The sequence below is a fragment of the Artibeus jamaicensis genome, unplaced genomic scaffold (assembly GCF_021234435.1).
Source record: "Artibeus jamaicensis isolate MK-2021 breed Jamaican fruit bat unplaced genomic scaffold, CSHL_Jam_final scaffold_3151, whole genome shotgun sequence".
NCBI classification, from domain to species: Eukaryota; Metazoa; Chordata; class Mammalia; order Chiroptera; family Phyllostomidae; genus Artibeus; species Artibeus jamaicensis.
In genome coordinates, this window is record NW_026522037.1 from 2,798,949 (window position 1) to 2,823,103 (window position 24,155).

Genomic DNA, 24,155 nt, shown 5'->3' on the forward strand with positions numbered 1-24,155 from the left:
CCCGCCTCAGTGGGGCAGCAAGGAGAAGGCAACTCCGGAGGAAGAAGCATCTGGGGCGGGGGTCTCTTCCAGCCAGATAGCCCGAGGCGTGGAGACCGGGGTGCCAGTGGGGAGGTTAAGGATAAACGACCACCTCCCTGCTGAACGGGTGTGCGCCGGCCCTGGGAGGTCGGGGAGCGGAGCTCTCCCTGTCTCCTGGGAGAGCGCAGGCCCACAGGATCCGGAGAACCCTCCCCTCCCGGAGTCTTCACACTCTTCCTGCGTCCTCCGAACCACACCTTCTCATTCTCACCACGCTCCTGACCTGGGAACGTGCAAGCCCCTCTCTCTCTCTCTGTCTGCGGTGGCCAAACTCCCTGGAAGATGCGCCATCGTGGTTCTGTCTGTATCTGCCTGCCCTCCTTCCCCCCTCTCCATCCTGGCCCCCACCTGTCACTCCTCCAGACAGTCCCCTTTAATGTCACCACTGACCTCCAGGTCACTAAACACCTCATCTGGCCCCACCTCTGGGCAGCACCGGACACTTCTCTGCCGAGCGCCAGAGCGCACTGGGCTCCCAGCCCTGCGGGTCCGCCCCCTTTCCGACTCCTGCGCGGGCTGCGCCTCCTTCGCTGGCCGGGTTGCTCACCTTTCCAGGATGCAGGTGCAGGAGGTGTCTCCCCACACTTACAGTGCCCCCACCCACACACGCCCTGCAAGGATCTCCCTCCTGCCTGAACCAGGACACCCAACTCCAGCGCCAGCCACCCTCGCTCCTCTTCTTGGTCCCTTTTCTTTTTTGAGGGCTGACACAGTACCTAGCTGAATACGCCCAATAGCTCTAGGCGGCTTTGGCAGCAACAAAAATATCTCCTAGCTTCTGAGTCCACTCCCGTTTCTTCTGAGAAGCCCGGCGCATGTCTAAATGACTTGCTCAAGGTGCTGTCGCTAGAATTTCCCTCGTGGGAAGTGTCCGTGGACCACCCACTCTGAAAGATGCGCTTTCCCACGTAGAACCTAATTCTAAAACCTAATGCGTTTTCCCACGTTCACCTAATTGTAAAAAAAAAAAAAACTCCCCCAGGCTCCCATTGCAAAGATACGTCCTCATTTATTTAACCAGGTACGTACTGATGAAGCTGTTTCTCACGTTTTGCTGCTGCGAACGTGCCTGCACCTGAAACTCAACTTACCTGGGAGAGCTCTTCTGCGAGATGCGTCCCCCCGCAGGGGATGCGCTGGTCCAACCACATGATACGTGCAGAAGCGGGTTTCCAGCTGTGCGCACGCGAGACACGGAGTTCTTCTTTCCGGTCAATGAAGCTGCTAAAACATCCATGACCTGCGTGTCCCTTTTCCACCCGAGCACCTGGACACCTGCTTCTGCCCTCCCTCCAACCTGGGTGTGTGTCTGTACCATTTTGAGATGCTGCTCTGACAAACTTGTACCAATTTAAATCTGCACCAGCCAAGAATAAAAGCGCGTGCTTCTCCACCACTCTGCTAGAGCAAGGAGACTCACAGTTCTAAGTTTCAGAAGCACCCAGCTAGAGCTGACTGGAAAGGAAAACACTATTATCTCATTTAACAAGAGGGGCGATGATGGGGAACGCAGGGTTGGGTAAGGGCCGCCTTCCCAAGGGCCTGGGGAGAGGCTCAGTGCTTCAGAACAGAGGTGCCATCCCCTCTTCTGCTGTGTCTGCCGAAACATGTCCCTACTTCTGGTCCCTTTGGGGTTACAGGAGAGCTCACCAGAAAGCCGTCTTCTCAGATTTGCCCCCACATTGGCCAGGGTCACACCCCGGGCCCATTACAGGGTCAAATTCTGACCAGAGGTGTGGAAGGACCCATTGCAATTCACCCCCAAGGGAGGGGCCCGGGCTCCACGAGGAGGTTCCTGTTGAGTATGGGCCCCAGATGATGAGGTTCACCATGGAGGAGGAGACAGCTGGCGGGCAGGAGGTGGCCAACCAGGTAGTTCTCCCAGAAACTTGCTGACGGCCGTTTTTTTTTTTTTAACAACCACCAGTGCGATGGGCAAGATCACTTCTTTGCTTCAGGTGGCGTTTTTAAAACTCTAGGCGACGTTAAGCATCATTTCCTACATTGCAGAAGGCAGAGGTGTCACGGGGACACGGCATTCTGCAGCAGCTGCGAGACCTCTTTTCTGGGTGGTTACGTTAGTGGTCCAGATGCCAAGTTTATTGCATTCATGTCCGTTTGCTCCATGTTTCTGTCTGACTTCATGACGTTCCACATTCACATGGTCCCAAAGTCAAAATTGCAAAGCAAAGCACACTGGGTGCACCACCCTGCTCCTCCCCCTCCCCCAGGCCACGATTTACTAGTTTTTCCTCTATTCATCCTTCATTTCTATTCATATTTCCCCACCTTCTTTTTTTAAAAATAAAAAAGGTATCATCCCATAAACACTGCTGGGCCTTGCTTTTTTCCCCTTCTTACTTAATAAATCTTAGCGATCACTCCATAGCTTAATATAAATCCTTTTTTCTTAAACAGGACTTTCCTACTCTACCACGAGTACAAAACACCTGTTGATGGATTTGCAGGCAGCGTTTGGCCCTTTGCTCTCGCACACGCGCCCCCAAAGACAAGCCCCCGCCGTTGGATCTGGAAGTGCGCTCCCCGGGGCTGGGCCACCGCCTGTGTCATTCTGCAAAGAGCACTGAGTTTCGTTCCAAAGGGGCGGTCCCATGGCGGCCTCCACCGGCTCCACGGAATTAAGCAGGTGACTCTACTTCTGACTTCTAGACGTTCCGTCTGGCTCCTTTCCAAATCTGCTGGGTAATGCATGCTTCCTTTCTCCCTGTGGACGCATCTTCACCCTCGTCTCTTGTTCCTTCAAACAAAGCGAGGGCCGGTGTCTCAGTCCCACCGGACAATCCTGGAACGTTCTGGGCCTGCTCCCACCGTCGGCGGCATCTGCTGGTTCCTGTTTGGGGCATCTGGTGAGCTCTTCACCGGACGCAGGTCATTGTCCTTGAACGATAGCTTGCAGGCTCCTTGAGGCCTGTGACAAATGCCTTTCCTCACAGGTCTAGGGACCCCCCATGAACTGAGCTCACAGCGGGAGGCACCCTCGGGTCACCTGGGCTAAGTAAGGACCAGCCTGTCACTGCTTCTCGGGGACAAGCCTTTCCTTCTGCCTCCCCATGCTCCGTGCAGGGCTGGGGAACCTTCCGCTGTCCTGTTTCCCCTGAGGGCACAGCCCTGGGGGCTGCAGGGAACTGGGGAGCTGGTGCCTGAGCAGACCCCCCTCCTTGGGCCCTGGATCCCTAAAGCCCTCGGGGCAAAAGTGCCTCCGAGAGCCATCCCTGCCCTCAGGTCGCTGCACCCCCAGCCTCTGACCCGGGAGTACCTCACAACCTGTCAGCACAGAAATCCTAAAATACGCTTAAAAAATAACTTAATCAGACAAATAGCACGTGAGTACATCATCCTTATTTTATTTTATTTTTTTAAATTTATTTTATTGATTCTGCCATTACAGTTGTTCTATTCCCCCCTTCATTCCCCTCTACCCTGCACACCCTCCCCCACCATTCCCCCCCTTTAGTTTATGACCATGTGTCTCCAGTTCTTTAGATTCTATATTTCCCCTGCTATTCTTGCCCTCCCCCCATTTTCTATCTACCGTCTATGCTACTTATTTTCTGTACCTTCTCCCCCCTTCTCCTCTGTTGCTAACCCTCCATGTGATCTTCATTTCTATGGTTCACTCCTGATCTAGCTGTCCTCTTAGTTTGTTTTTGTTATAGGTGTGGTTGTTAATAACTGTGAGTTTGCTGTCCTTTCACTGTTCATCTTTTTTATCTTCTTTTTTTTTTAGTCCCTAAAGCTGGTGTAGCTCAGTGGACTGTGTGCGGGCCTGCGAACCAGATAATCGAGGTTTGATTCTCAGTCAGGGCACATGCCTGGGCTACAGGCCAGTTCCCAGCAGGGAATGCACGAGAGGCAACCATACATTGATGTTTCTCTCTCTCTCTTCTTCCCTTTCCCTCTAATGATAAATAAATAAAATCTAAAAAAAAAAAAGTAAAACACGGACAGTACTGGCTCATATATGTGCCAGGAAGGGGCTTCCCTGCTTACGGCAGGGAATTCAAGTCTTTGTCGTCTTTCCTTATGACTCAGAATGGATTGGGTTTTCAGTTAAAAGTTTAAAACCAAAACTGACGCTTTAAAACCATACGGATCGGGGGGGTGGGGGAGGATGCGTGGGCTGGGCTGGGAGTAAAAGACAGAAAACTGTACTCGAACAACAATTAAAATTTTTTTTTCTTAAACTTTTTTTTTATTGATTATGCCATTACATTTGCTCTATTCCCCCCTCCCTTCCCCTCCACCCTGCATACCCCTCCCCCACCATTTCCCCCTTTAGTTCATGAACATGTGTCTCAAATTCTTTAGATTCTGTATTTCCCCTACTATTCTTACCCTCCCCCTATCTATTTTCTATCTACTGTCTATACTACTTATTTTCTGTACCTTCTCCCCCCTTCCCCTCCTCCCACTCCCCTGTTGCTAACCCTCCATGAGATCTTCATTTCTATGGTTCTGCTCCTGATCTAGCTATCCTCTTAGTTTGCTTTTGTTTTAGGTGTGGTTGTTACTAACTGTGAGTTTGCTGTCCTTTCACTGTTCATCTTTTTTATCTTCTTTTTCTTAGGTAAGTCCCTTTAACATTTCATATAATAAGGGCTTGGTGATGATGAACTCCTTGAATTTGGTCTTATCTGAGAAGCACTTTATCTGTCCTTCCATTCTAAATGAAAGTTTTGCTGGGTAGAGCAATCTTGGTTGTAGATCTTTGGTTTTCATGACTTGGAATACCTCTGTCCAGCCCCTTCTTGCCTGTAAGGTCTCTTTTGAGAAATCAGCTGACAGTCTGATGGGAACTCCTTTGTAGGTGACTGTCCCCTTAGCTCTTGCTGCTTCTAGGATTCTCTCCTTCATTTTAATCTTGGCTAATGTAATGATGATGTGCCTTGGTGTGTTCCTTCTTGGGTCCAACTTCTTTGGGACTCTCTGAGCTTCCTGGATTTCTCGGAAGTCTATTTCCTTTGCCATCTTGCAGAAATTCTCCTTTATTATTTGTTCAAATAATTTTTCAACTGGTGGTTGTGCCTTTCCCCCTTCTGGTACCCCTATAATTCGGATGTTGGAACGTTTAAAGATGTCCTGGAGGTTCCTAAGCTTCTCCCTCATTTTTCTGAATTCTTATTTCTTCATTCCTTTCTGTTTGATCATTTTTTTCTTCCGTCTGGTCCTCTCCCTTGATTTGAGTCCCAATTTTCTTTCCATTACTATTGGTATCTTTTGTATCAGCATTCATTTCAATTAATTTAGCTTCCATATGTTTCTCTAATTTGTGACTAAAATCCACCAGTTCTGTAAGGATCTTTATAACCAGTGTTTTGAACTGTGCATCTGAAAGACTGGCTATTTCTTCATCACTTAGGTCTATCGGTTCTGGGGCTCTGAGTTGTCCTAGAGCCATTTTTGGTCTATTCGTGCTGTTAAGTGAGCGGAGCGAAGCCTTAGTTGTTTACCAGGACGGGGTGACCCAGGTCGCTGGTTTGTGACGCTGTGTGTGGGGGCGGGGTCAGAGAGGGAGCAATGGCGGTCCTCTCCGCTAGCCCAGCACATCCAGTCACTCAAACGCTCGGGCTTGCTTATCCGATCCTAATTTTGCGAGCCTGCTGCACCTCGCGGGTTTCCCTTCTCACTGGTTTCTCCGCACGTAAATGCGCGCGACCGACCGACCCACCGCGCCTCTTCCCTGTGCGCTCCGGCAGCCAGCTCGCTGGCGATCAGCGCCCTCGGTTGCCTGCGCGCACCGCGCACCGCCCCGGGAATTTTTTCTTGCTAACCTGCTCCGCTGCTGGCCTCGCTCCTCGTACTGGTCCAGACGAGTATCTAGTTGTCCTTTGGACTCCGTATTGTCGATTTTTCGTGTGGCTTGGTTGTGACTGCTGTTAAAAATAGTTGTTCTTAGATTTGGTTGTGCACAGAGGTGAGGTGGATCCTCCACCTACTTCTCCATCTTGGCGGAAGTCAACAATTAAAATTTAAAAAAATTAATAAAACCATATGGATCAGGCAAGGTCTCCTCTGGTTGTCTCACTCCAGCACCGTCCTCAGAGGCTCCTGCTGCGTTCAGGGTGGTGTGTGCCGTTTTTCACACGTGTGTACACACACACACACATCTGCAGGAGCGTTGTAGCAGCATCATGTCTGTTCCTTTCACACATGACGTCACACTCTCCGTAATGCCACACACGTTTTCTCCTACTTCTGCAGGGTCTCAGGGACCCAAACAGGAAGTCTACAGGTCCAGTCTGGCCAATGAACACTCTATGGTCAGCCCAAGCCGTGGGCAGGCTTTAACTGAGGGTGTAGCCTCGAACAAGGGGAAGGCATTCGTATAACGTGTGGCGCCGCGTGGAAAAGTGCACATCAGTGCACAACCTGAATTTCCACAGACACCAAAGAAACCTCTTCTAGTTCTTACCTGTTCTCCACCACCCTCCTGACTTCTAAAGACCAGATGTGATCTTTCAAAGTTAAGAAAATATAGCATAATAGCCCTGTCTAGTGTGGCTCAGTGGATTGAGCTCCGGTCTGTGAATCGAAAGGCCACAGGTTCGATTCCCAGCCGGGGCACATGCCTGGGTTGTGTGCCAGGTCCCCAGTGGGGGGTGTTGGGGCTGTTGGGAGTGTGAGAGAGGCAACCGATTGATGTTTCTCTCCCTCCCTTCCCTTTTCTCTGAAAATAAATAAAAATAAAACCTTAAAAAAAGAGAAAATAGCACAGATAAATATGTTTTTGCTCTGGCTGGGTATCTCAGCTGGTTCGAGCATCATCCCGATAACACCAAGGTTGTGGGTTTGATCCCTGGTCAGGGCACATACCAGTATCGACCAATGAATGGGTGAATAAACGGAACAACAAATCGATGTTTCTCTCCCTCTCAAATCAAAGTTATGTATGTATGTATGTATGTATGTATGTATGTGTGTGCATGTATCCATATATCCATCTTCTCTTGAACACTCAGAGGTCCTGGCGCATCCACCGGGTCAGCTTCAGGTCCTCTTCAGTTCAGCAGAGTTCGCAGCGCCCCCTGGTGTCTAGCTCTGGTAGCTTCACCCATTGACGTTCACCTGCGTGGTCCCTAGAGACGGCCGAGTTTATAACGCGTAATTGGCCGGCCCTCTACTGATGGCTATTCAAGCTGTTATTGGATTTTCTGTATTTTAAAAAAGATTTTATTTTATTTTTTAGAGAGAGGGGAAGGGAGGGAGAAAGAGAGAAAGAGAAACACCAGTGCGTGAGAGATACAGGGATCAGTTGTCTCTCCCACGCGCCCAACTGGGGATCTGGCCAGCAACCCAAGCATGCGCCCTGACCGAGACTCGAACCTGTGGCCTTTTGGTCCGCAGGCTGGTGCTCAATGCAGAGCCACACGAGCCAGGGTGTGGATTTTCCATATAAAAAAAAAAACTGCGCAGCGTCTTCACATAGATGTGTGTGTATCTCCATGAGAATCGGGGCATGAGCTCGTTCATCACAGAGGTTTAAATGTCCAGCTACAAATGGATGGACGAACGAAGTGTGGCCCACCCGCACGATGGACCCTCATTTGGCCATGAAAAGTAGTGAGGCCCTGACCCACGTGCTACAACACAGATGAACTGTGAACACGTCAGTGCACAGCACACGGTACTCAGAGAAAGAAGCCAGACACCAAAGACCGGGTACCGCGGGATCCTGTTTCTATGAAACAGCCAGAAAGGGCAAATCCGCAGAGACGAGGAGACTAGCAGTTGCCAGCGGCTGGGAGGAGACAGGTGATGACTGTTAACAAGTGTGGGTTTCTTCTTTGGGTGATGAAACGTTTTAAAGCAGATGGGGTGAGGTTGCACAACTCAAAATGCACTGAAAACGGCCGCGCTGCACACTTTGGGGGAATGGGTGTGCGGAGACTCCCAGTAAGACTGTTACCATTGGCCCTGCGCAGCTGAAAATTCCCATGTGTCGTGCTAGGGTCCTGGAACCTGTCCCCCCTGCACCCCCCACCCGCCGTCACCAAGGGACTGTATTTGAAATGCAGGACACTCCTGTGGTTGCCTGCTGGGTCACAGTCAGCATATCTTCTCCTAGTTCCCGTGCGCCCAAGGGACTCACCGCACCACACGGCCACCCCGTCCCCACGCACCTCTGCATTTCCTATTCGCCCAGGCTGACAGGCAGGTGGGAAAATGGCGTCTCACGTTAATTGCCATTTTCCTGGCCCCCAGTTTCAGAATCGTTTCATGCTTATTGGCCATTCGTAGCTTCTCTTCTATGAATTTTCTGTGCGTGCCCTTCACCTATTTTGGTATTGCAATGTGTTTCGATTGACCTGTAGTTTTTACACCTTCTGTATAGATGTACTTTAATATGTTGCAACTGTTTTCTCATGGATCAACGTCAAAATTTATTTTTATTTATTGACTTGAGAGACACAGCGATTTGTTGCTCCACTTATTTATGCATTCAGCGGTTGATCCTTGCACGTGCCCTGGCCGGAGGTCAAACCTGCAACCTTGGCCCACTGGCAAGACGCTGCTCTGACCAACGGCGCCCACTGGCCGGGGCCTCTCCTGGACCAATGTCCAATGTCTGTAGAGCGCTGGCTTCGCTGCTCACGTGCCGCTACAAACCCCAGGGAAGGAGGCCTGTGCCCAGTGGCTCTGCCTGCTCCGTCTCCTTTCCCGACTTCCCCCGGGAAACGTGTGTGGGAGGCCACCTTCGGAGGCAGAGCGGTGCTCAGAGACCCTCTCTGCCGGCAAAGCAACGCGGGAGCTGCTTCTCCGTCCTTCCCGGAAACCCTGGGCACAGGGTTGAGCGCCGGGAACCGGCCATGTGGTGTTGGTGCATTTCACCGTGTGCGGGTGTTTTCACACGCTAACAGGAAGCACAGGGACAGTGAGGCCCAGCTCGAAGAGCTGAACACGTCCTTTCTCGTTCATGGTCCTCAAAAGGAATTTAAAGAGATTCTGGATGGGTGTCACTTGCAGGCCTGCCCCTCCCTACACACCGGCTGTGGCGGCGGCAGCCTGGCTAGGCGCCCTGTGGCGCTGAGCCAGAACCAGGCCCCGGGTCCTGGTCAGCCAAGGGCCCCATGGTGCGCCTGCACCCTGACCCGGAGGGATGCCTCAAACTCCAGACCTAGAGCAGACACACACATGGAGTCCAGTTCCGTCCCATCTTCTCGATCAACCACTGGCCTCCAGCCAGCAACCGATCAGCATGAGTTAACTGTGGCCTGTTGACCGTGGCCCGCTCACGGCTCACTGAGACCACCTCTCACCCCCCACATCCAGCCTGGGGAGCCCACGGTTACTGATGCCTTTCTTTCCTGCCAGATGGTCAGTGAGAACTCAGAGCACATCCTTCCCACCAGGTACCAGGGGGGATCCCCTGAGGGCTGTGTTCTGCCCCCAAGGCGAAGAACGGGACCTGAAGCACACTGAGGCGCCGGCAGAGGGACGCCCTGTCGGGAGGGGAGGCCACAGGGGTCCCCCATCGTCTCGCCACAGTCAGGGCAGACTGGGGAGGAAGCCACTGCAGCTCACACCTAGTTAGTTCTTAACATACATTCCACGACATCTGCTCAACTGTTTAGAAAAATTTTATTGGAACACGTGAAAGAAAAATGCAGCGATCCCAGTGAAACGGACGCCCCTCTCCTCGGGGGCGGGCACCGCACCCACGCCAGCCAAGTGCTGGGTGTGGCCTGAGGGCACCGGTTCAGCTCGGAGCTCACGGAGCCCTCGGAGCGGAGGGGCCCGTGTTCCTGGCAGGACGCATCCTGCTCACAAGGAAAGAAGCCAGGCATGTGGACGTGCAAACGCTGCTCCGCACGCCCGCGTCCCCGACCGCACAGGCTCAGCGAGGGCACCTGGAATGACTCTCAAGGGGCCGGGCTCACAGGGCGGGCACCGCCGAGAGGTGCCGCACCGCTCTGCCCGGGCTGGGCCCTTCCCCTCTGTCTGTCCAGTATGGACTCTCACGAGCGTAGCCAGGTAGACGGCACCTGGTTGGCGAGGTCACGGAACTTCTGCCCCGAGACGGTCCTGCTGGTGAGGAGGGGCCGCCCGCTGCCTCCCGAAGGTCCTCTTCTGTGGGCTGGCCCCTCTCCGGGAGGCTTCCTCCGCCCAGGCGCAGAAGGCACGGTGCCACTCGGTGGCGGGTGGGGCCAGCCTAGCGGATGGGCCTGAATGGAAACGTCATGCCCGAGAGGAAGGTGTGCCCCGGGTGTGTGGGCAGCGCAGGGTGGGCGGCAGGGTGGGCAGGCACAGCCCCGTAGCCCAGCGGGGGTGTGTGGATGTGCGGGTAGAACCCGGGGGGCAGTGCCGCGTGTGGTGACTGCTGCACGGGGCCCGAGATCACCAGCTGCAGGAGGCTGCGGACACAAGGAGAAGGGTTGGCACGCGCATCGCAGAGACGACGGTCACCTGGCACGCAGCATCGGGCTGGCCCGTCCCCTGGGCCTGGCGTCACGGGGCAGAGAGGACAGACGGTCCACACATGTGGGGCCCTCCCACGCACCAGGCACAGGAACAGAACACCCAGGTGTCTAGACGGGCAGACTGAGAGCAGAGAGGACGGGGGTGGCGTGTGTCTGGGAGGAGCAGGAGGTAACAAGATTCAGCCTGGGACAGGGCAGAGAGGAGAGGAGGGGCCAGCGTGGGGAAAGCCGGGGTCCCGCAGGTGACAGGCAAGAAGGCGACAGTGCAGAGAGAGGGGCCCGAGGAAACGACAGGTGCCGGGGAGGCGGGCGCCAGCAGGGCCGGGGGCCGGGGGCCGGGGCCACAGCAGCCTCCACACCTGGGCGTGGACGCAGGCCGGCACCTGCCTTGGCCTCGAATGTCCACACACAGGGGGGCCGAGGCTGAGGCCCCACGGGAAGCAGGCGGGCCTCAGTTTCCTCAAAGCCACTCTCAGTGACAGTCCTAACCAAATTCTTAGGGAAACCACCCAAAAGCTGGCTCCCTGAAACCAGAGCCCCGGACAGGCCTGGACCCAGCCTGACCCACCTTCAGGGGCTCACCCTCTTCCCTCCCACAGGGAAGCCTCAGACCCTCAGGTGCTCTGTCCTCGCGCCCCTTCACTACAGGTGACCGGCTCCCGAACCTTGGGGGTATCCCCTCCCACCCACACCCAGCCCTGCTTCTGACACACCCGGGTCTCTGTACCCGTCTTCCCACCACAACGCCCTTCCAACCTCTGTGACCCCCCAAGTGCGAGGGGCAGAGCACCTTCCCTGGCGGGCACCCCCCTCTCTGGTCTGGGACATCAGTACCCTCCACCTGCCGGAATCCCCCGCCCTCCTGAATTCAACGTCATCTCCAGCGCTGGTCCCTCTGAGACCCCCCAAAGGGTTTCCTGAATAGTGCCATCCTTCCCGACTCCACTACCCCTGCCCAGCTTGGCCGGCAGAGCTCCTTGACCTCCAGCTTTCCAGGCTCAGCCCCACCCTACAGTCAGCCTCAAAGCGCCGACTCCCGAGGCAGCCCAACTGGAAAACCTGTCAGTCCCTCCCTTTCAGGACAGGGCCCCTGCCCAGCCCTGCCTCCCTCCAGCTCCCAGCCCGGACCTGCTGGCTCTGCTCTCTGCCCTCCTCGGATCGCCCTGTGCTCGGCTCCAGCTGGGCTGTGTTCCCGGTGTCTAAACCCAGTTCTCACTGCCAGTTCCCAGCTGCCGGGTCCTGTTCAAACCCATCGCCCACCTGTTGCTCCCTTGTTCCTGCTGGCCCCAGCAACGGCCTCCCTTGCAGGCCACTTCGCCCTCGGGTGGACCCTGACCACTGCTGGCCTGCTACTTGCAGACTGACCCTCACCCCACCCACCCAAAAGTGCAAAGTCTGGGGCCCCACGGCAGTGAACTGAGGCTGAAGAGAGTCGTGCCTTTCAGGGTGGCCTGAAGCTGCTCTGAGCCCATTTTCATCTGTGTAGCTCGTTTACAACTGGGCAAGAAATTCGACCACGACAAGCAAACGAGGAAGCAACCTAAGGGCGTATCATGGAGGTAAAATCCAGGTCCCACGTCTGTGTGGACCCGCACTCCCTGCTGGAGACACAAGAGGGCTGCCCAGGGGGCTCTCCAACCTGGTCGGAGAGGCAGTAACACGACAGAAACAACCAGAAAGCAAAGCCTGTTCCCAGTCACTGTCCTCTCGCCCCTCAGCAGGGCCAGGCCACCAGGAGCACAGGGCCGGCAGGGGCTGCGCAGGGGCTCCAGAGGGCCCCACCGGGGATCACTGGTTACGGCGCTGAGATGATGAAGGATTTATACCCCATCGTGTTTTCATGCCCTGAAAACACCAGACAGTTTTGAAAGCTCTGCACAGAGAAGGGAAATATTACAAAGGGGTTACGGCAGAGGGGTAACAGGCCCCGTCTCCATCCACAATGTCCTCAGATGCCAGGGAGCTTCCTTAGGGCTGGAAAAAAGGCCCAGGGTGCACTCCTGAGGGAGGGACGGCCCCTGGACAGGCTGTCACCGCCGCGGATAAAACCCCAAGCAGGGCACTTTGCTCCACCGGGACGTGCTGTGCTGTGCTCCGCCCTCTCAGTTTCTGTGACTCCCCAGACACCTGACAGGAGCCTCCCCAACACAGAGGGACTCAGAGTCCCCCGGCCACACGTGAGGACTCGGGAGGCCTGGCTGCAAACTCTCTCACGGGCAGCCCATGAAGTAGCATCTGGCTGACCCTTTGGCCTCAGACTGTGTGCATTCCTGTAACAGCCTGCCACCCCTGCCCAGTCTCGCAGGCCCTGGCTCTCCCTCCGCCCGCACTGCCTGCCGCAGCCGGCCCTGGGGCCCCGGGGCTCTACTGCCCTGTTACAGACCAGTGCCACTCAACAGTCCTGGGCTCTTCCATTTCCTAAACCCTGCCTGTGCTGCAGGGAGCCCGGGGCCTTCCATTATCACCATTTCCACAGCCAGTTGCCACGATGACCACTTTTGGACGATACAATGTTTCATGCTGATTGTCACCGCAGACTAACACTTCCGAATGCGAGGATACAACGTCCCAGCTGTAACACTACCAACTCAGTGTCCCTGCCGTTAGCTTGCTTCTAGGTTTTTGCTCATAATCCTGCATTTGCATGAAATATTTTTCATGTACAGAGCTTTTCTTCACTTCTTATAGTCAGTGAACCTCAGTGGGTTACACAGAACCCCTCCCCGTGGAACGCGGAGTAAGGGACACTGCTTGGTGCTGACTGCACAGCAAGCGCCCACTCGACCCTCCCGTGGCCGGTGGGGAGGATGCTGAGGGCCAGAGGCAGGTGCTGCCATTTTCTGGGTCTTATGGACAGAAGGACAGCATGGGGGATAAGGAAGCTGCCAAAGGCCCCAGATGGGAAGGAGCTGGGCTTCTTCCCAGGAGCAGAGCGACCATGGCCCCTGCTTCCCACGGCGACCCTGCTCAGACAACCACCACCTCTCACGGGGGTCCCACCTGCCGCAGGCTAGGCTCAGAAATGCACAAGGGCTCCCTGTGTAATCCTCACCACAGCCCCAGGAGGCAGGCGACCCAGTGCCCCCATTTTACGGGGGATCAGCCAAGGCCCGGAGCCGGTGTGGTACCACAACAAAGCACAGACAGACCACACTCAGAGCCTGCTCAGTGCCTCCTGGGGCCAAAGCGCTGGCCTGAGCGACACGCTGGGCGCCAGGGCTGTGACTCTGCAGTGTTTCCCTGAGGGCCGCGCACCTCACAGTGTCACTGACACTGCGCACTGGCAGTGTGACCCTCGAAGCTGATTCCGGTTCTTTCTACCTTTCTCATCTCCGACTTGGTCTGTACTCGGCCTTCCTCCCCTGTGAGTGACGCCATCCTGTTGTCCCCCACTTCTCGCCAGTCCCCGAGGGGCTCCACATGCACAGAATCTCTAGACCCTGCGGCGGACCACGGCAGGGGGTCCTCCCTGCCCTGCACCGCACCTCCAGCCCCCACCCCACCAGAAGTCTCGAGAGGCACTTACTTATTGTGGGGCAGCCTGGAGCACAAGGTCCTGAGGTCATCTGAAATCAAGGACACACACAATTAAGGAACGGACCGGAAAAAACAGGGTAAATGGTCACGGACATTCTTTCCAAGGGTGTTGATGACAGAGTAACACTGCCAGACACTGGAAGCTGTATTATCTTTAACATTTGCTTTCACGAACCAGGCCCCAGAAAGAATACATCACTTGGGAAAGGGGCGGCTCTATGGGAAATGTGTTGGAAGCTGGGGCAGGGCCCCAAGGCAGGGCCAGACACCCAAGGCATTAAGCGCAGAGATAAGAGGGACACCCACCCGCAGCGACCGCAGCTTAGAGCCACAGGCAGCTCTGGGAGCCAACAGTTAAAGGGCAAACACAATGGTGTGTCATGAGCAGGAGCCCATTCTCCTTCCCTTCAAGTTCATGCTTAAAACAGGCGAGGGGAATGTTTTATGCATTTAAGCCTATGCATTTTACTGCATGTAAATTATGTCTCAATAAAAAAAGGACTGCAGAAAAAGAAGAGATCCCCTAAGGGCACAGATATTAAGCTGTTCCTCTGGGGGTCCCCAGTCCTGGGCACCAATGGCCAGGAGACATAGAGAGCCCATGGTCACGGGGCTCTGCCTCGGTGCGCCCCCTGCACCTCCCAGGTTCACCAGGAGGAAAAGTCCCAGCACAGGCAGGAGACAGTGTTTGTCCGGGAGCCCCCATCTCCTTCGGGGCAGAGGCTGGTGCGGCTACCAGCCCCGGGAAGGCCAGGCAGGAAGCCACGCACCTCTCGTGCATAGCAGCGCGCCGGAGGCCATGGCCACCTGCAGCGCCTGCGCGAGGCGGTCCAGAGAGAGCTCGATCTCCTGGGAGGCGTTGAGGGGGTTCAGCTCGTCCGCCAGCCTGCTGATGTCCTCCACCAGCGGGACCATGTGTTCGAGCGGGACCAGCCCCAGGCGCCCGTACAGGTTCTTCTCGGTGAGGTGCACCTGCAGCACCATGAGCACCTGCAGGACGCTGAGGTGCAGTTTGGAGTACAAGAGGTGCGAGTCTCTGTCCGTCCCCGCCGAGTCCGGGGAGGCTTTGGGGGCGATGTGCCCATTGGCTAAGGACGGCTTCTTCTTCCTCTTGTAAGCCAGAGGTGCCTTCACACACCAGCGGATCAGCCCGGTGAGCGGCGTGAGCTCTAAAAATCCTATGGGGAGGTTGGCCGCAATCGGAGTATTTAAAAAAGTGATGAGAATCAACCTTGAGTCCTCAAAAATCCAGGTGACAATCATTTCAAGCAAGTCCAGCGGTGGGATGAGGTCATCTGCAAAGACACATCAAGTCAGGAGGGGTCCCAGCTCCCGTGATGGGAGTGGGCGGAGGGGAGATGGGCCCCCAAGTCCCTGGTACTCACCACCTGCCACTCACATTATCTGCCCCTTTGCTCACCGGTCCCGTCTCCCTCCCTAGGACATCCCCTCTGTGAGGGCTGTCACTCTTGCCATACTCAGTGTCACATCCCCAGTGACGGACGACAGGACTGTCTGGCCAAGGCAGGGCTCACAGAATATTTAACTCAACAGTTACCTAGAACTCTGTTGTGCCTTGAAGAAAGTCCATCCTACATGTCATTTTAAATAAAATTCCACACTTTTTAGGACCAAAACTACACCACACTGCACCCTTTCCCTTGTGACAGGCTTCATCCCTGCGCTGGGTGTCCCTTTCAGGGGGTTCAGTCAATGACCTGTCAGCTGGTAGGGACCAGGCCAGCCCCACCCCTGGAACCCGTGTCTAACCAAGACCCTAGGAACTGGCACGTCCCGTGGCCTGGGCAGAGGACACCGATGAAAACAGGTGCTGGCATTCACCTGAGCTCACTACCTCACACAGTAATGCGCTTAACCCCAAACAAGTGATTTCCCCAGGACTCGTCCGAAGTACACGGTGGGCTCAGTTCTGCCCCCGGGGGGACTGGCTCTTACCCACAAGGCTGCGGGAGTGGCACCTGGCCCCTGTCTCCGAGGCTGTGTACCCTCCGCTCACAACAGGCCCGGCCGGGGCCCAGCCTGACAGAGGCGTGCAGGGTGAGACACGCATCGCCCAAAGGTTCCTGAGGGTCTCCAGAGACACCGGCCATTGCCCCCGGGACTCTGCCGACTGTCTGGGTGTTAAACCACCCCCCGCGCCCCCGCCCTCCTGTTAGGAAACGATGACCAGCAGCAGGGAGCAGCTGTGACCCGCAAGTGACAAGATACACAGTGGGCAACCCCGGGTCCGGCCCGATGCCCTGGGACGCGTCTGTCTGGGAAACGCCAGCCTCTCGCCCGCCCCTCTGGCGTACCCCAACCCCCCCAAATCGAAGCTGAGGCATCTCTAAGAACCTGAAGGCGGGGTGTTGCCCTGTGTGTACACGCGAGTGCGTACTTGACAGTGAATAATCCCTACGGCCTTTCTGCATAGAGACCGCGGGTCTCTGCACCCTCCGGGCCACAGGAGGTCCTGCAGGGCTCGGGGAGCTGCCTCCGCCGTGCGGCTCTGAAGGCACAGGCTCCCCGGAAATGCCCTCCTGTCACCAGAAGTGCCAACAGCAGCGGCACCGCCACCCTTACGGCAGACTCCAGGCCCTGCCCTCCGGGGCTGCCACTGTGTGCCCGGCCATTCCTTTCCTCCACACTCATCAAGTTGTGGCCAGTGACTCTGTGCAGCTTTTCTGATGTCAACCTCGCCTCAGTAAAGTGGTTTAAAAGAAATCACTGACAGCCCTGGCCGGTGTGGCTCAGTTGCTTGGAGCGCGTCCTGTGGACCAAAAGGCCGTGGGTTCGATCCCCAGTCAGGGCACCTACCCAGGTTGTGGGTTCGATCCCTGGTCAGGGTATGTAGGAGAAGGCAGCCCATCAATGCTTCTCTCCACCCCCTCCCTTTCTCTCTCTCTCTAAAAGCAATGAAAAAAATGTCCTCAGGTGAAAATGTAAAAAAAAAGAAAACAAATCCCTGGCCCGAAAGAAAAGCGTCGTGTCCCACAGCCACCCCAGCAGGTCAGCGGTTTCCTCCGAACATCAGTCCTTTCCCCGTGTGTCCACCCGCTCCCAGCGTCAAGGCCAGTTTCTGTCTTTGGTGGCCCGGAACAACTGGCGACTGAGGGGGCGACTGGGACGCTGCACACCGGGTTTAATGAAATCTTTCGTATTGGAAAACAAAAGGCCTGAACGCCGTTCCCCTCGCCCCACGGCTCCTGGAAGCCTCAGGGGGGGGCCGGGGACAACTCCACCCCGGCAGCGGGGGGCCCCCCACCTCCCCCCGGCTCAGGGGCAGACCGCTGTGGGAGAGGAAGTCTGGAACCCACGTGTGAACGGGACAGGCACTTGAACGTCCACACTGTGTCCACACTAACTCTCCCAGGATAAATAAAAGGTCAAACAGCAAGAAAAGAAGTTACAAAGAAAAGGGGGATCAAACCCTGGCCGGGCAGCTTAGGTGGACAGAGGGTCGTTCCAATACGCCCAGGTTGCAGGTTTGATCCCCAGTCTGGGCACATCCAAGAATCAACATCAGTAAGTAGAACAGAAATTGATATTTCTCTTTCTCTCTCCAAAATAAATTTAAAAAATAAATTAATTTATAAAAATACGGGGCAGGGAGGCCAATGCTAAACCGAACGAAAGTGGGAAATGCTGTCGAAGACTCTCTGGCTGCTGCAGGTGGGCGGGCTATCAGGTCGAGAGCAGAAGGGGGCTGTGTGTCAGCCTCTGAGGGGCAGGGGCCGGGGGCAGAGCCGGACCCTGAGGGGACAAGCAGGCTCTGGGGGCTGTGTAGGGAGAGCTCCTCACTGGGCGAGGCCTGTAACTGCCACACGTGGAAAACGAGGGCCACGGCTCCCACCCCAGTCCGGCCGGAGCTGGACAGCTGCTCCTGGTTTTCTCTACTGGGTGCCTGCGTCAAATGAGTGGACCAGGGGCTCTGCGGCTGGACGGGGACGAGGGCTTCTCCCAGCCAAAGTCAAGTGCCATCTAATGGCTACTAGCCCTCCTGGCAGCTTCCGAAGGAGGCCCCAAAAACATCCCGAGAGCAGCCCCGTGGTGCACGCCACCTCGGTGCGACCCACTGGGGCTGCATGGCTGCCAAGGGGGCGTCGCTGCTGATGTTCCACTTGAACCTCTTCCTAAGGAAATGCCCGGAGGGATCCAAATCGAGGGACACTGTGTAAAACAACAGGCCTGAGTTCTTTCCAAGGTCAATGTCATGAGACATATTTTTAAATGCTGGGAACTGTTCTACCCTTAAAGACCAAAGTGACATGACCGCTCTGCACAGTGCACGATCCCTGACCCGGACCCCGACTTCTCCTGACCCCTGCGCCATGGAAGGCAGTCCTGAGACCAGGGAAATCTGGAGGAAGGCTATGCGTGAGGTAATAAGTAATGTTCTTTGATACTTCATTTCTTAGGTGTGACGATGCTATCACAGTGATGTAAGGGAATCTGTTCTCAGGAAATACATACTTAAGTACTTAATATTGGCCACAAACTCAAAAGTTCAGGAAAAAATACTTGTCAGTGTGTGTGGACAGAAAGGAAAGAAGGGAGAGAAAGGGCACATACGTCAAATGTTATGGACTGGTGAATCTAGGCAAGCTATGTGGGTGTTTGTTGTAATATTCTTCCAACCTTCCTGGAGCTTAAAAGTTTTGAATAAAAAAAGCAAGTCAGGTCTAACCGAGAGACCGAGTCTCTCCCAGATCCCAGACCCCGGCTCTCTGCCCCTCGGGCCACTCCACCCGGCCGCCGGGGATCGCTAAGGAGACGTCCTGTCAGCAAGTTCCAGAAATCCAGGCGGCCCATCCCTTTGGCTTTGAGCCTAAAATACAACACACGTTTCAGAGAGAAAAGAGCCCAAACACCAGGACATTAGCTGGACGTTCGTCAGCGAAAATGAACCTGGCGATCAGCCAAAGCCTCCCCGACAGGCAGCAGCCTGCACAGTGCTTACCTGATGACAGGTCGAAAAGCGCGGTGACAGAAGTGACGAACTGGCAGCAGAAGCGGGGACTGGCGCTGAGCATCTGCTTCAGCGTCTGCACAGAGCCCGGCACCAGGCAGCAGTAGTCGTCCACGAGGGCCCGGGCCAGCCTCACGCAGTACACCACAGGCGTCCGCTGGAAAGGGGCCACAGTCCCGGTCACCATGGCTGGCACCAGCCAGTGAAGGAGCTGCTGTGTGCACCTGGTGGAGACCACCAGCAGCAGAGCCCCTCCAGGGGCGGGAAGGCCACTCACCACTCCCTCTGACGCAGGGGCCCGCAAACTCAAGCCCATGGACCAGGCCCACCCCGCCACCCGCCTTTGCGAACGTGGTTCTACTGAATCAGCCCTGCTCACACACTTGCCTGCCATCTAGGGCTGTCACTGCATTGTTAGGGCAGAGCTGAACTGTTGTGACAGATGTGACATGACCCGCAAAGCCTAAAGTATTTACTGTCTTGCCCTTTATATAAGATGCCTGCCGACCTTCGCTTTGAAGTTTACTTAGGAGAGACCTTTTCTCACAAGTTCTGCAACCCTGCAGTTGAGACTCCAGTGGTAAGAATTACAGCTGCTATGAGCTTTAGGAGCATCTGTGAACATCACGAGATTTAGAGCAGTACCCTCTCCACTGCTTTTACAGTCTATCCTCTTGCAGGGGTGTCCAACCTTTTGGCGTTTCTGGGCCACACAGAAAGAATTGTCGTGAGCTGCACGTTAAATACATTGTGAAATGAAATCACAAAAAAACTCATAATAGTTTAAGCCAATTTCCACTTTTGTGTAGGGCCGAATGCAGCCCGTGGGCCACGGGTTGCACACCTCTGCGTTTCCTTGATGCTCTCAGGCCCTGCATCACCTGCCTTCCCGGCCTTCTCCCTCCCTCCTCACTCAGATGCTGATCCGTGACTGCTGCCACATTCAGCAGCTGCTCGGGACACCACAGACCCAGGGCCCAAGTGCGGCCTCCATGGGAAACGGCAAGGGGACAGCAGGCCAGACTGTCCATTCAGGCTGAACTCCAGCCCCAGCACCACACTGGCCGTCTCCACCTTTCCTTGGAGGAAGCTGCAGCCCCGGGGCAGCCCCTGGCCCGGACCACTGAGACCCTGTCCTGTCGTTCACATCTGCTCTCACGGTGCTGAAATACCAGCACACAGTAGCATAAGAGAGAGACGGGGAATTATACAATGAGCTACAAGATGCTGAACTTGGCTTCACCAGGCCGTCAAGGGACATGGGTGATACAATCTCGCAGTTAAACACAACACACGTGATCAGTTCAGATGCCCCAGAAACGCTACTGTTGAGAATTAAGGCAGAATCCGCTGAGATTTATCTGTGTACTATGATGAAAAAATATGTCTTCTTGCTAGCCAAATGTTAAGAATAAATAAGACTACAATAAAAACATTTAAATAATTTTTTAAAAAACCACCCAACCAAACGGTTTCAAGAACTTGGAAATGAACAGGTCTGTGAAACTGAACTCGGGAAACTCTGTCAGCATAACTAATCGTAGTAATCAAAATGTTCAGTTAATAATTACTCAAAGTGGATCATCAGTCTTTTGAAGACTTTGAGCAAAACCACTCTCCCAAAATACCATCTAACACACTAGATATATATCTTTCTTTGATAATTAAAAACACGCTAGAAAGCGTTTGTGTCCCTGTCTGTCGCAACTGCCATCCACCTGGTAACGTCACCCTGGAACAACACCAAACCACTCACCAGCTGGCTCATCTCACTGCATAAAAAACAAGAAAACCTGCCGCAATCTGACATGGAATGACCTTAAAAAAAAATCCTACATTTGAGGTTGCACGCCTCATTGTATTCAAAATCTTATCTATCATTTTCAACTAATAAAAATGATTTCCCACCCTGGCCAGTGTGGCTCACTTGGTTGGAGCATTATCCCCGAGATTAAAGGTCGAGGGTTCAGTTTCTGGCCAGGGCACATACCTGGACTGTGAGTTCAGTCCCCTCCGGGGCATGTAGTACAGGCAACCAATTAACGTTTCTTTCCCTCCCTCTCCCCAATTTCCTCTTTCTCTAAAAGCAATGAAAAAGATATCCTCATGTGAGGATAAATAAAGTCACTTCCACTAAAAAAAAATATATATATATATATAATATATAATTTTTCACCTGTCCTAAAGGTGTACCATTTTTTAAAACTTTTTTTTAAATGATAAAGTATTTTTTTAAGATTTTATTTATTTATCTTTAGAGAGGAAGGGAAGGAGAGAGGGATAGAAACATCAATGTATGGTTGCCTCTTGTGTGTCCCCCGCTGGGAACTAGCCTGTAACCCAGGCATGTGACCTGACTGGGAATCCAACCGTGGTTGCTTGGTTCCCAGGCCCACGCTCAATCCACTGAGCTACACCAGCCAGGGCTTTTTTTTTTAACTTTTTAAAATGAACTTACCATTGGAAACTACTGTTTTCTCGAGAAAGGTCATCACCTGTATATGAGTGTAGGTCTGGGGTATCAGCACATGGTGACATCAAGGATATAACATCTGGCAAAGGCCTCTCAAGAAATCCAATTACTTGAAAATTCCTGACACTAAGCTCCTCCACAGAGACCCTGGGGGGCAAGGCTATTTCTAGAGAAGTACCTGGAGCCAGGAGGCCGCACACTCCAGCACGGGGATCCGACACACAGCCACGGCCATGGAGACCAGTTTTCCCAGCAAGCCCATCCGGCTGTCGTCGGCTTTGTTCCCTTGGGGGCTGAAAAGGGATGAGAACATAATCTGCCGGACAGAGTCCTTGGTTTGCTCCTGGAAATAATTGCACATGATTTCAAGAAGTTGGAGCTCCTGAAGTGAATTCAATCTCTATAAAACAAATCCAGAAGTGATGAGAAATTCAGTTTCAACGTGCATATTAATTCATACAGGAAGAAAACAGAAAATATGCTTTCCCCAGGGAACTTTTCATCCCACTAAAGCCCAGGTGCCAGGGAATAATTCTCTACTGTTATCCCAGGAAATGTCATTATATTTAATTATGCATCATCCCGGGGGTGAGGGGGACCCAGAATGACCGGCAATGGTTTGAGATTCTCTGCAACAGGCCATTAAAGTCTCTTCCTTTAACACCATGGGAGCACGACTGTCAATGACCCGGCAAAACACGCACACAACTAAGCAATGCTCGGGGCTCCAGAGGTTTCAGCTACCGCGGAAGGAGCAAGGCCAAAGGCAAGAACGGCGCCGGGAAAGGAAGGGCGTTTGTGCTCTGGCTGGCACCTGTCACCGAGACAGGGGTGAGGAGCAGGGGTGTGCTGCTCCGCCGCGGTCACCCGCCGACCGCTCTGCGCGCCGCACCTTGGGCTGCGCTCCGCGCTCCTTGGGAACCTGGTACACGAACTCTTCCAGCAGCTCTACCGGGCCCTTGTCCACGATGGGCAGCGGCGCGCTCTGCAGCTGGCTGCTGAAGTAGATGTCCAGGTGGTACAGCACTTCCTTGGCGGCGCTCAGTGCATCGCGGCGCAGCAGCGAGTGGCGGATGTCGCTCATGGTGCGGCCGCTGCGGCCCGGGGCACCGGCAGCGCGGCCGGACTTCCGCCCCGAGCCCAGCGGACGCACCCGCCGCCCTGGAGACAAAGAGGCCGCGACCCGGGCCCCGCCCGCCGAGCCCGGCCTGGGCCGCGGCGCCCGCCCGCCCGCCGCTCCCCGCTCGGGCCTGCTCAGGGGGCCATCTTCGCCGCCGGCCAGCGGGAAACCCAGGTGTGCGACTGAGGCGCCACGGCGAGCCGCCAGAGCCCGACGCCGGGGAGCCGAACGGCGGGGAAAAAAGCAAGCGCGGCGACGGCGGCCCGCTGGGGTCAAGCACGGTCCGTGGCGAGCGCCTGCTCTGGGAGGTCGCCCTCTGGCGGCTCAGTCCGCGGGCGCGGATCCGCAACGTGACGCCCAGAGGCAAGCCCCGCCCCCTCGTCACGAGCCCGCCTTCGCTCCACAGGCCGAAGCGCTCAGCCTGAGAACTACCGCACCAGTAAGCGCTCATTGGGCCTGCGCTCCCCGACCCCACCCCGCCGCTTCCTTAGCCGAGTTCCAGGCCTACACGTGGGTTTTTCCTGTGCTTTCCCACCAGTGAGTATAAGTGGTAGCGGGATCGGGCCTAAGCAACTCAAAGATGGTATCTAGTCTGAATTCAAGGGGCTGCGATGACAAAAGACGCCTCCCTACCGGACTCCCAGTCCTGTCCCCGGAGTTCCTATACCCTGGCCCCCTTCACAGAGGCCTGGGAGGGCCACGGAATTGTAGGTGCCCTGCTCCTAAAGGCTTTTCCATCCTAAAGACCCCCAGCACTTTCTGTGAATCTCTTTTCCAGCATTCATCTCTCTGCACCCAATTAACTAGGCTTAGTTTGAAATTTTAAAAATAGGTCGGAGAGCCCTGGCTGGTGTGACTCAGTGAATTTAGTGCTGGCCCATGAACCACAGAGTCACAGGTTCGATTCCCAGTCAGGGTGCATGCCTAGGCTGCAGACTAGATCCCCAGTTGGAAGTGCAGGAGAGGCAACCACATTGATACTTCCCTCCCTTTGTTTCTCCTCCCATTCCCCTCTATAAAAATAGATGCATAAAAACCTTTAAAAAATTAGGGCCAAAAAGATTTGAATGTGGCCACAAGAGGTCAGTGGAGGGCAGACCAGAGCCCAGGAGCACAGAAACGTGCCCACTTGGAGCAGGCCTGGGGGAGGATGCTGGGTAAGGAGGCAGGGAAAAGTACACCAAAAAACAAAAACACTGGCCTCTCCCTGGGAGAGATGGGAAGGGCATCAAAAAGGCACAGCTAGGCACAACTCCAAGTCGCTGAGACCAGGGGACACACCAGGCGACGCAGTCATTAGGCCCCTTCTGTCCCAGAGCTGAGCCTAGCGTGGGAGACCAAGGTCATCTGGGACCTCTGAGAAGTCACCAGGACTTCAGAGAAGCTCCATTCCAACCGGCTGAGTGAAGAGAGGATGAGCAAGGGAGATTTCTATTAGGCACTTAGTAAACCCTATTTTTCACTTCCCTCCCTTAGCCGCTGAAAGCCAATTTATAAATATAGATCAGAAAACAAATACCAATGCTTAGAAAGAAC

General features: G+C 54.8%; 1 protein-coding gene across 2 annotated transcripts; it reads right to left on the bottom strand.

Annotated features, from left to right (window-relative positions):
* Positions 1 to 9,664: 9,664 nt before the first annotated feature.
* Positions 9,665 to 22,945, bottom strand: INTS15 (integrator complex subunit 15). 2 transcript variants are annotated; one of them, XM_037134844.2, is made up of 6 exons: positions 22,392 to 22,945; positions 21,678 to 21,842; positions 19,018 to 19,183; positions 14,828 to 15,352; positions 14,047 to 14,086; positions 9,665 to 10,454 (listed from the first exon to the last, which is right to left on the bottom strand). In XM_037134844.2, exons 1-6 carry the CDS (start codon positions 22,581 to 22,583, stop codon positions 10,253 to 10,255), a joined length of 1,290 nt encoding a protein of 429 aa, XP_036990739.1. In that variant the 5' UTR covers positions 22,584 to 22,945; the 3' UTR covers positions 9,665 to 10,252. The 2 variants fall into 2 exon arrangements, with proteins under 2 accessions (XP_036990739.1, XP_036990738.1); XM_037134843.2 differs by having other exon boundaries at positions 21,678 to 21,899; positions 22,392 to 22,942.
* Between the last annotated feature and the right edge of the window lie 1,210 nt (positions 22,946 to 24,155).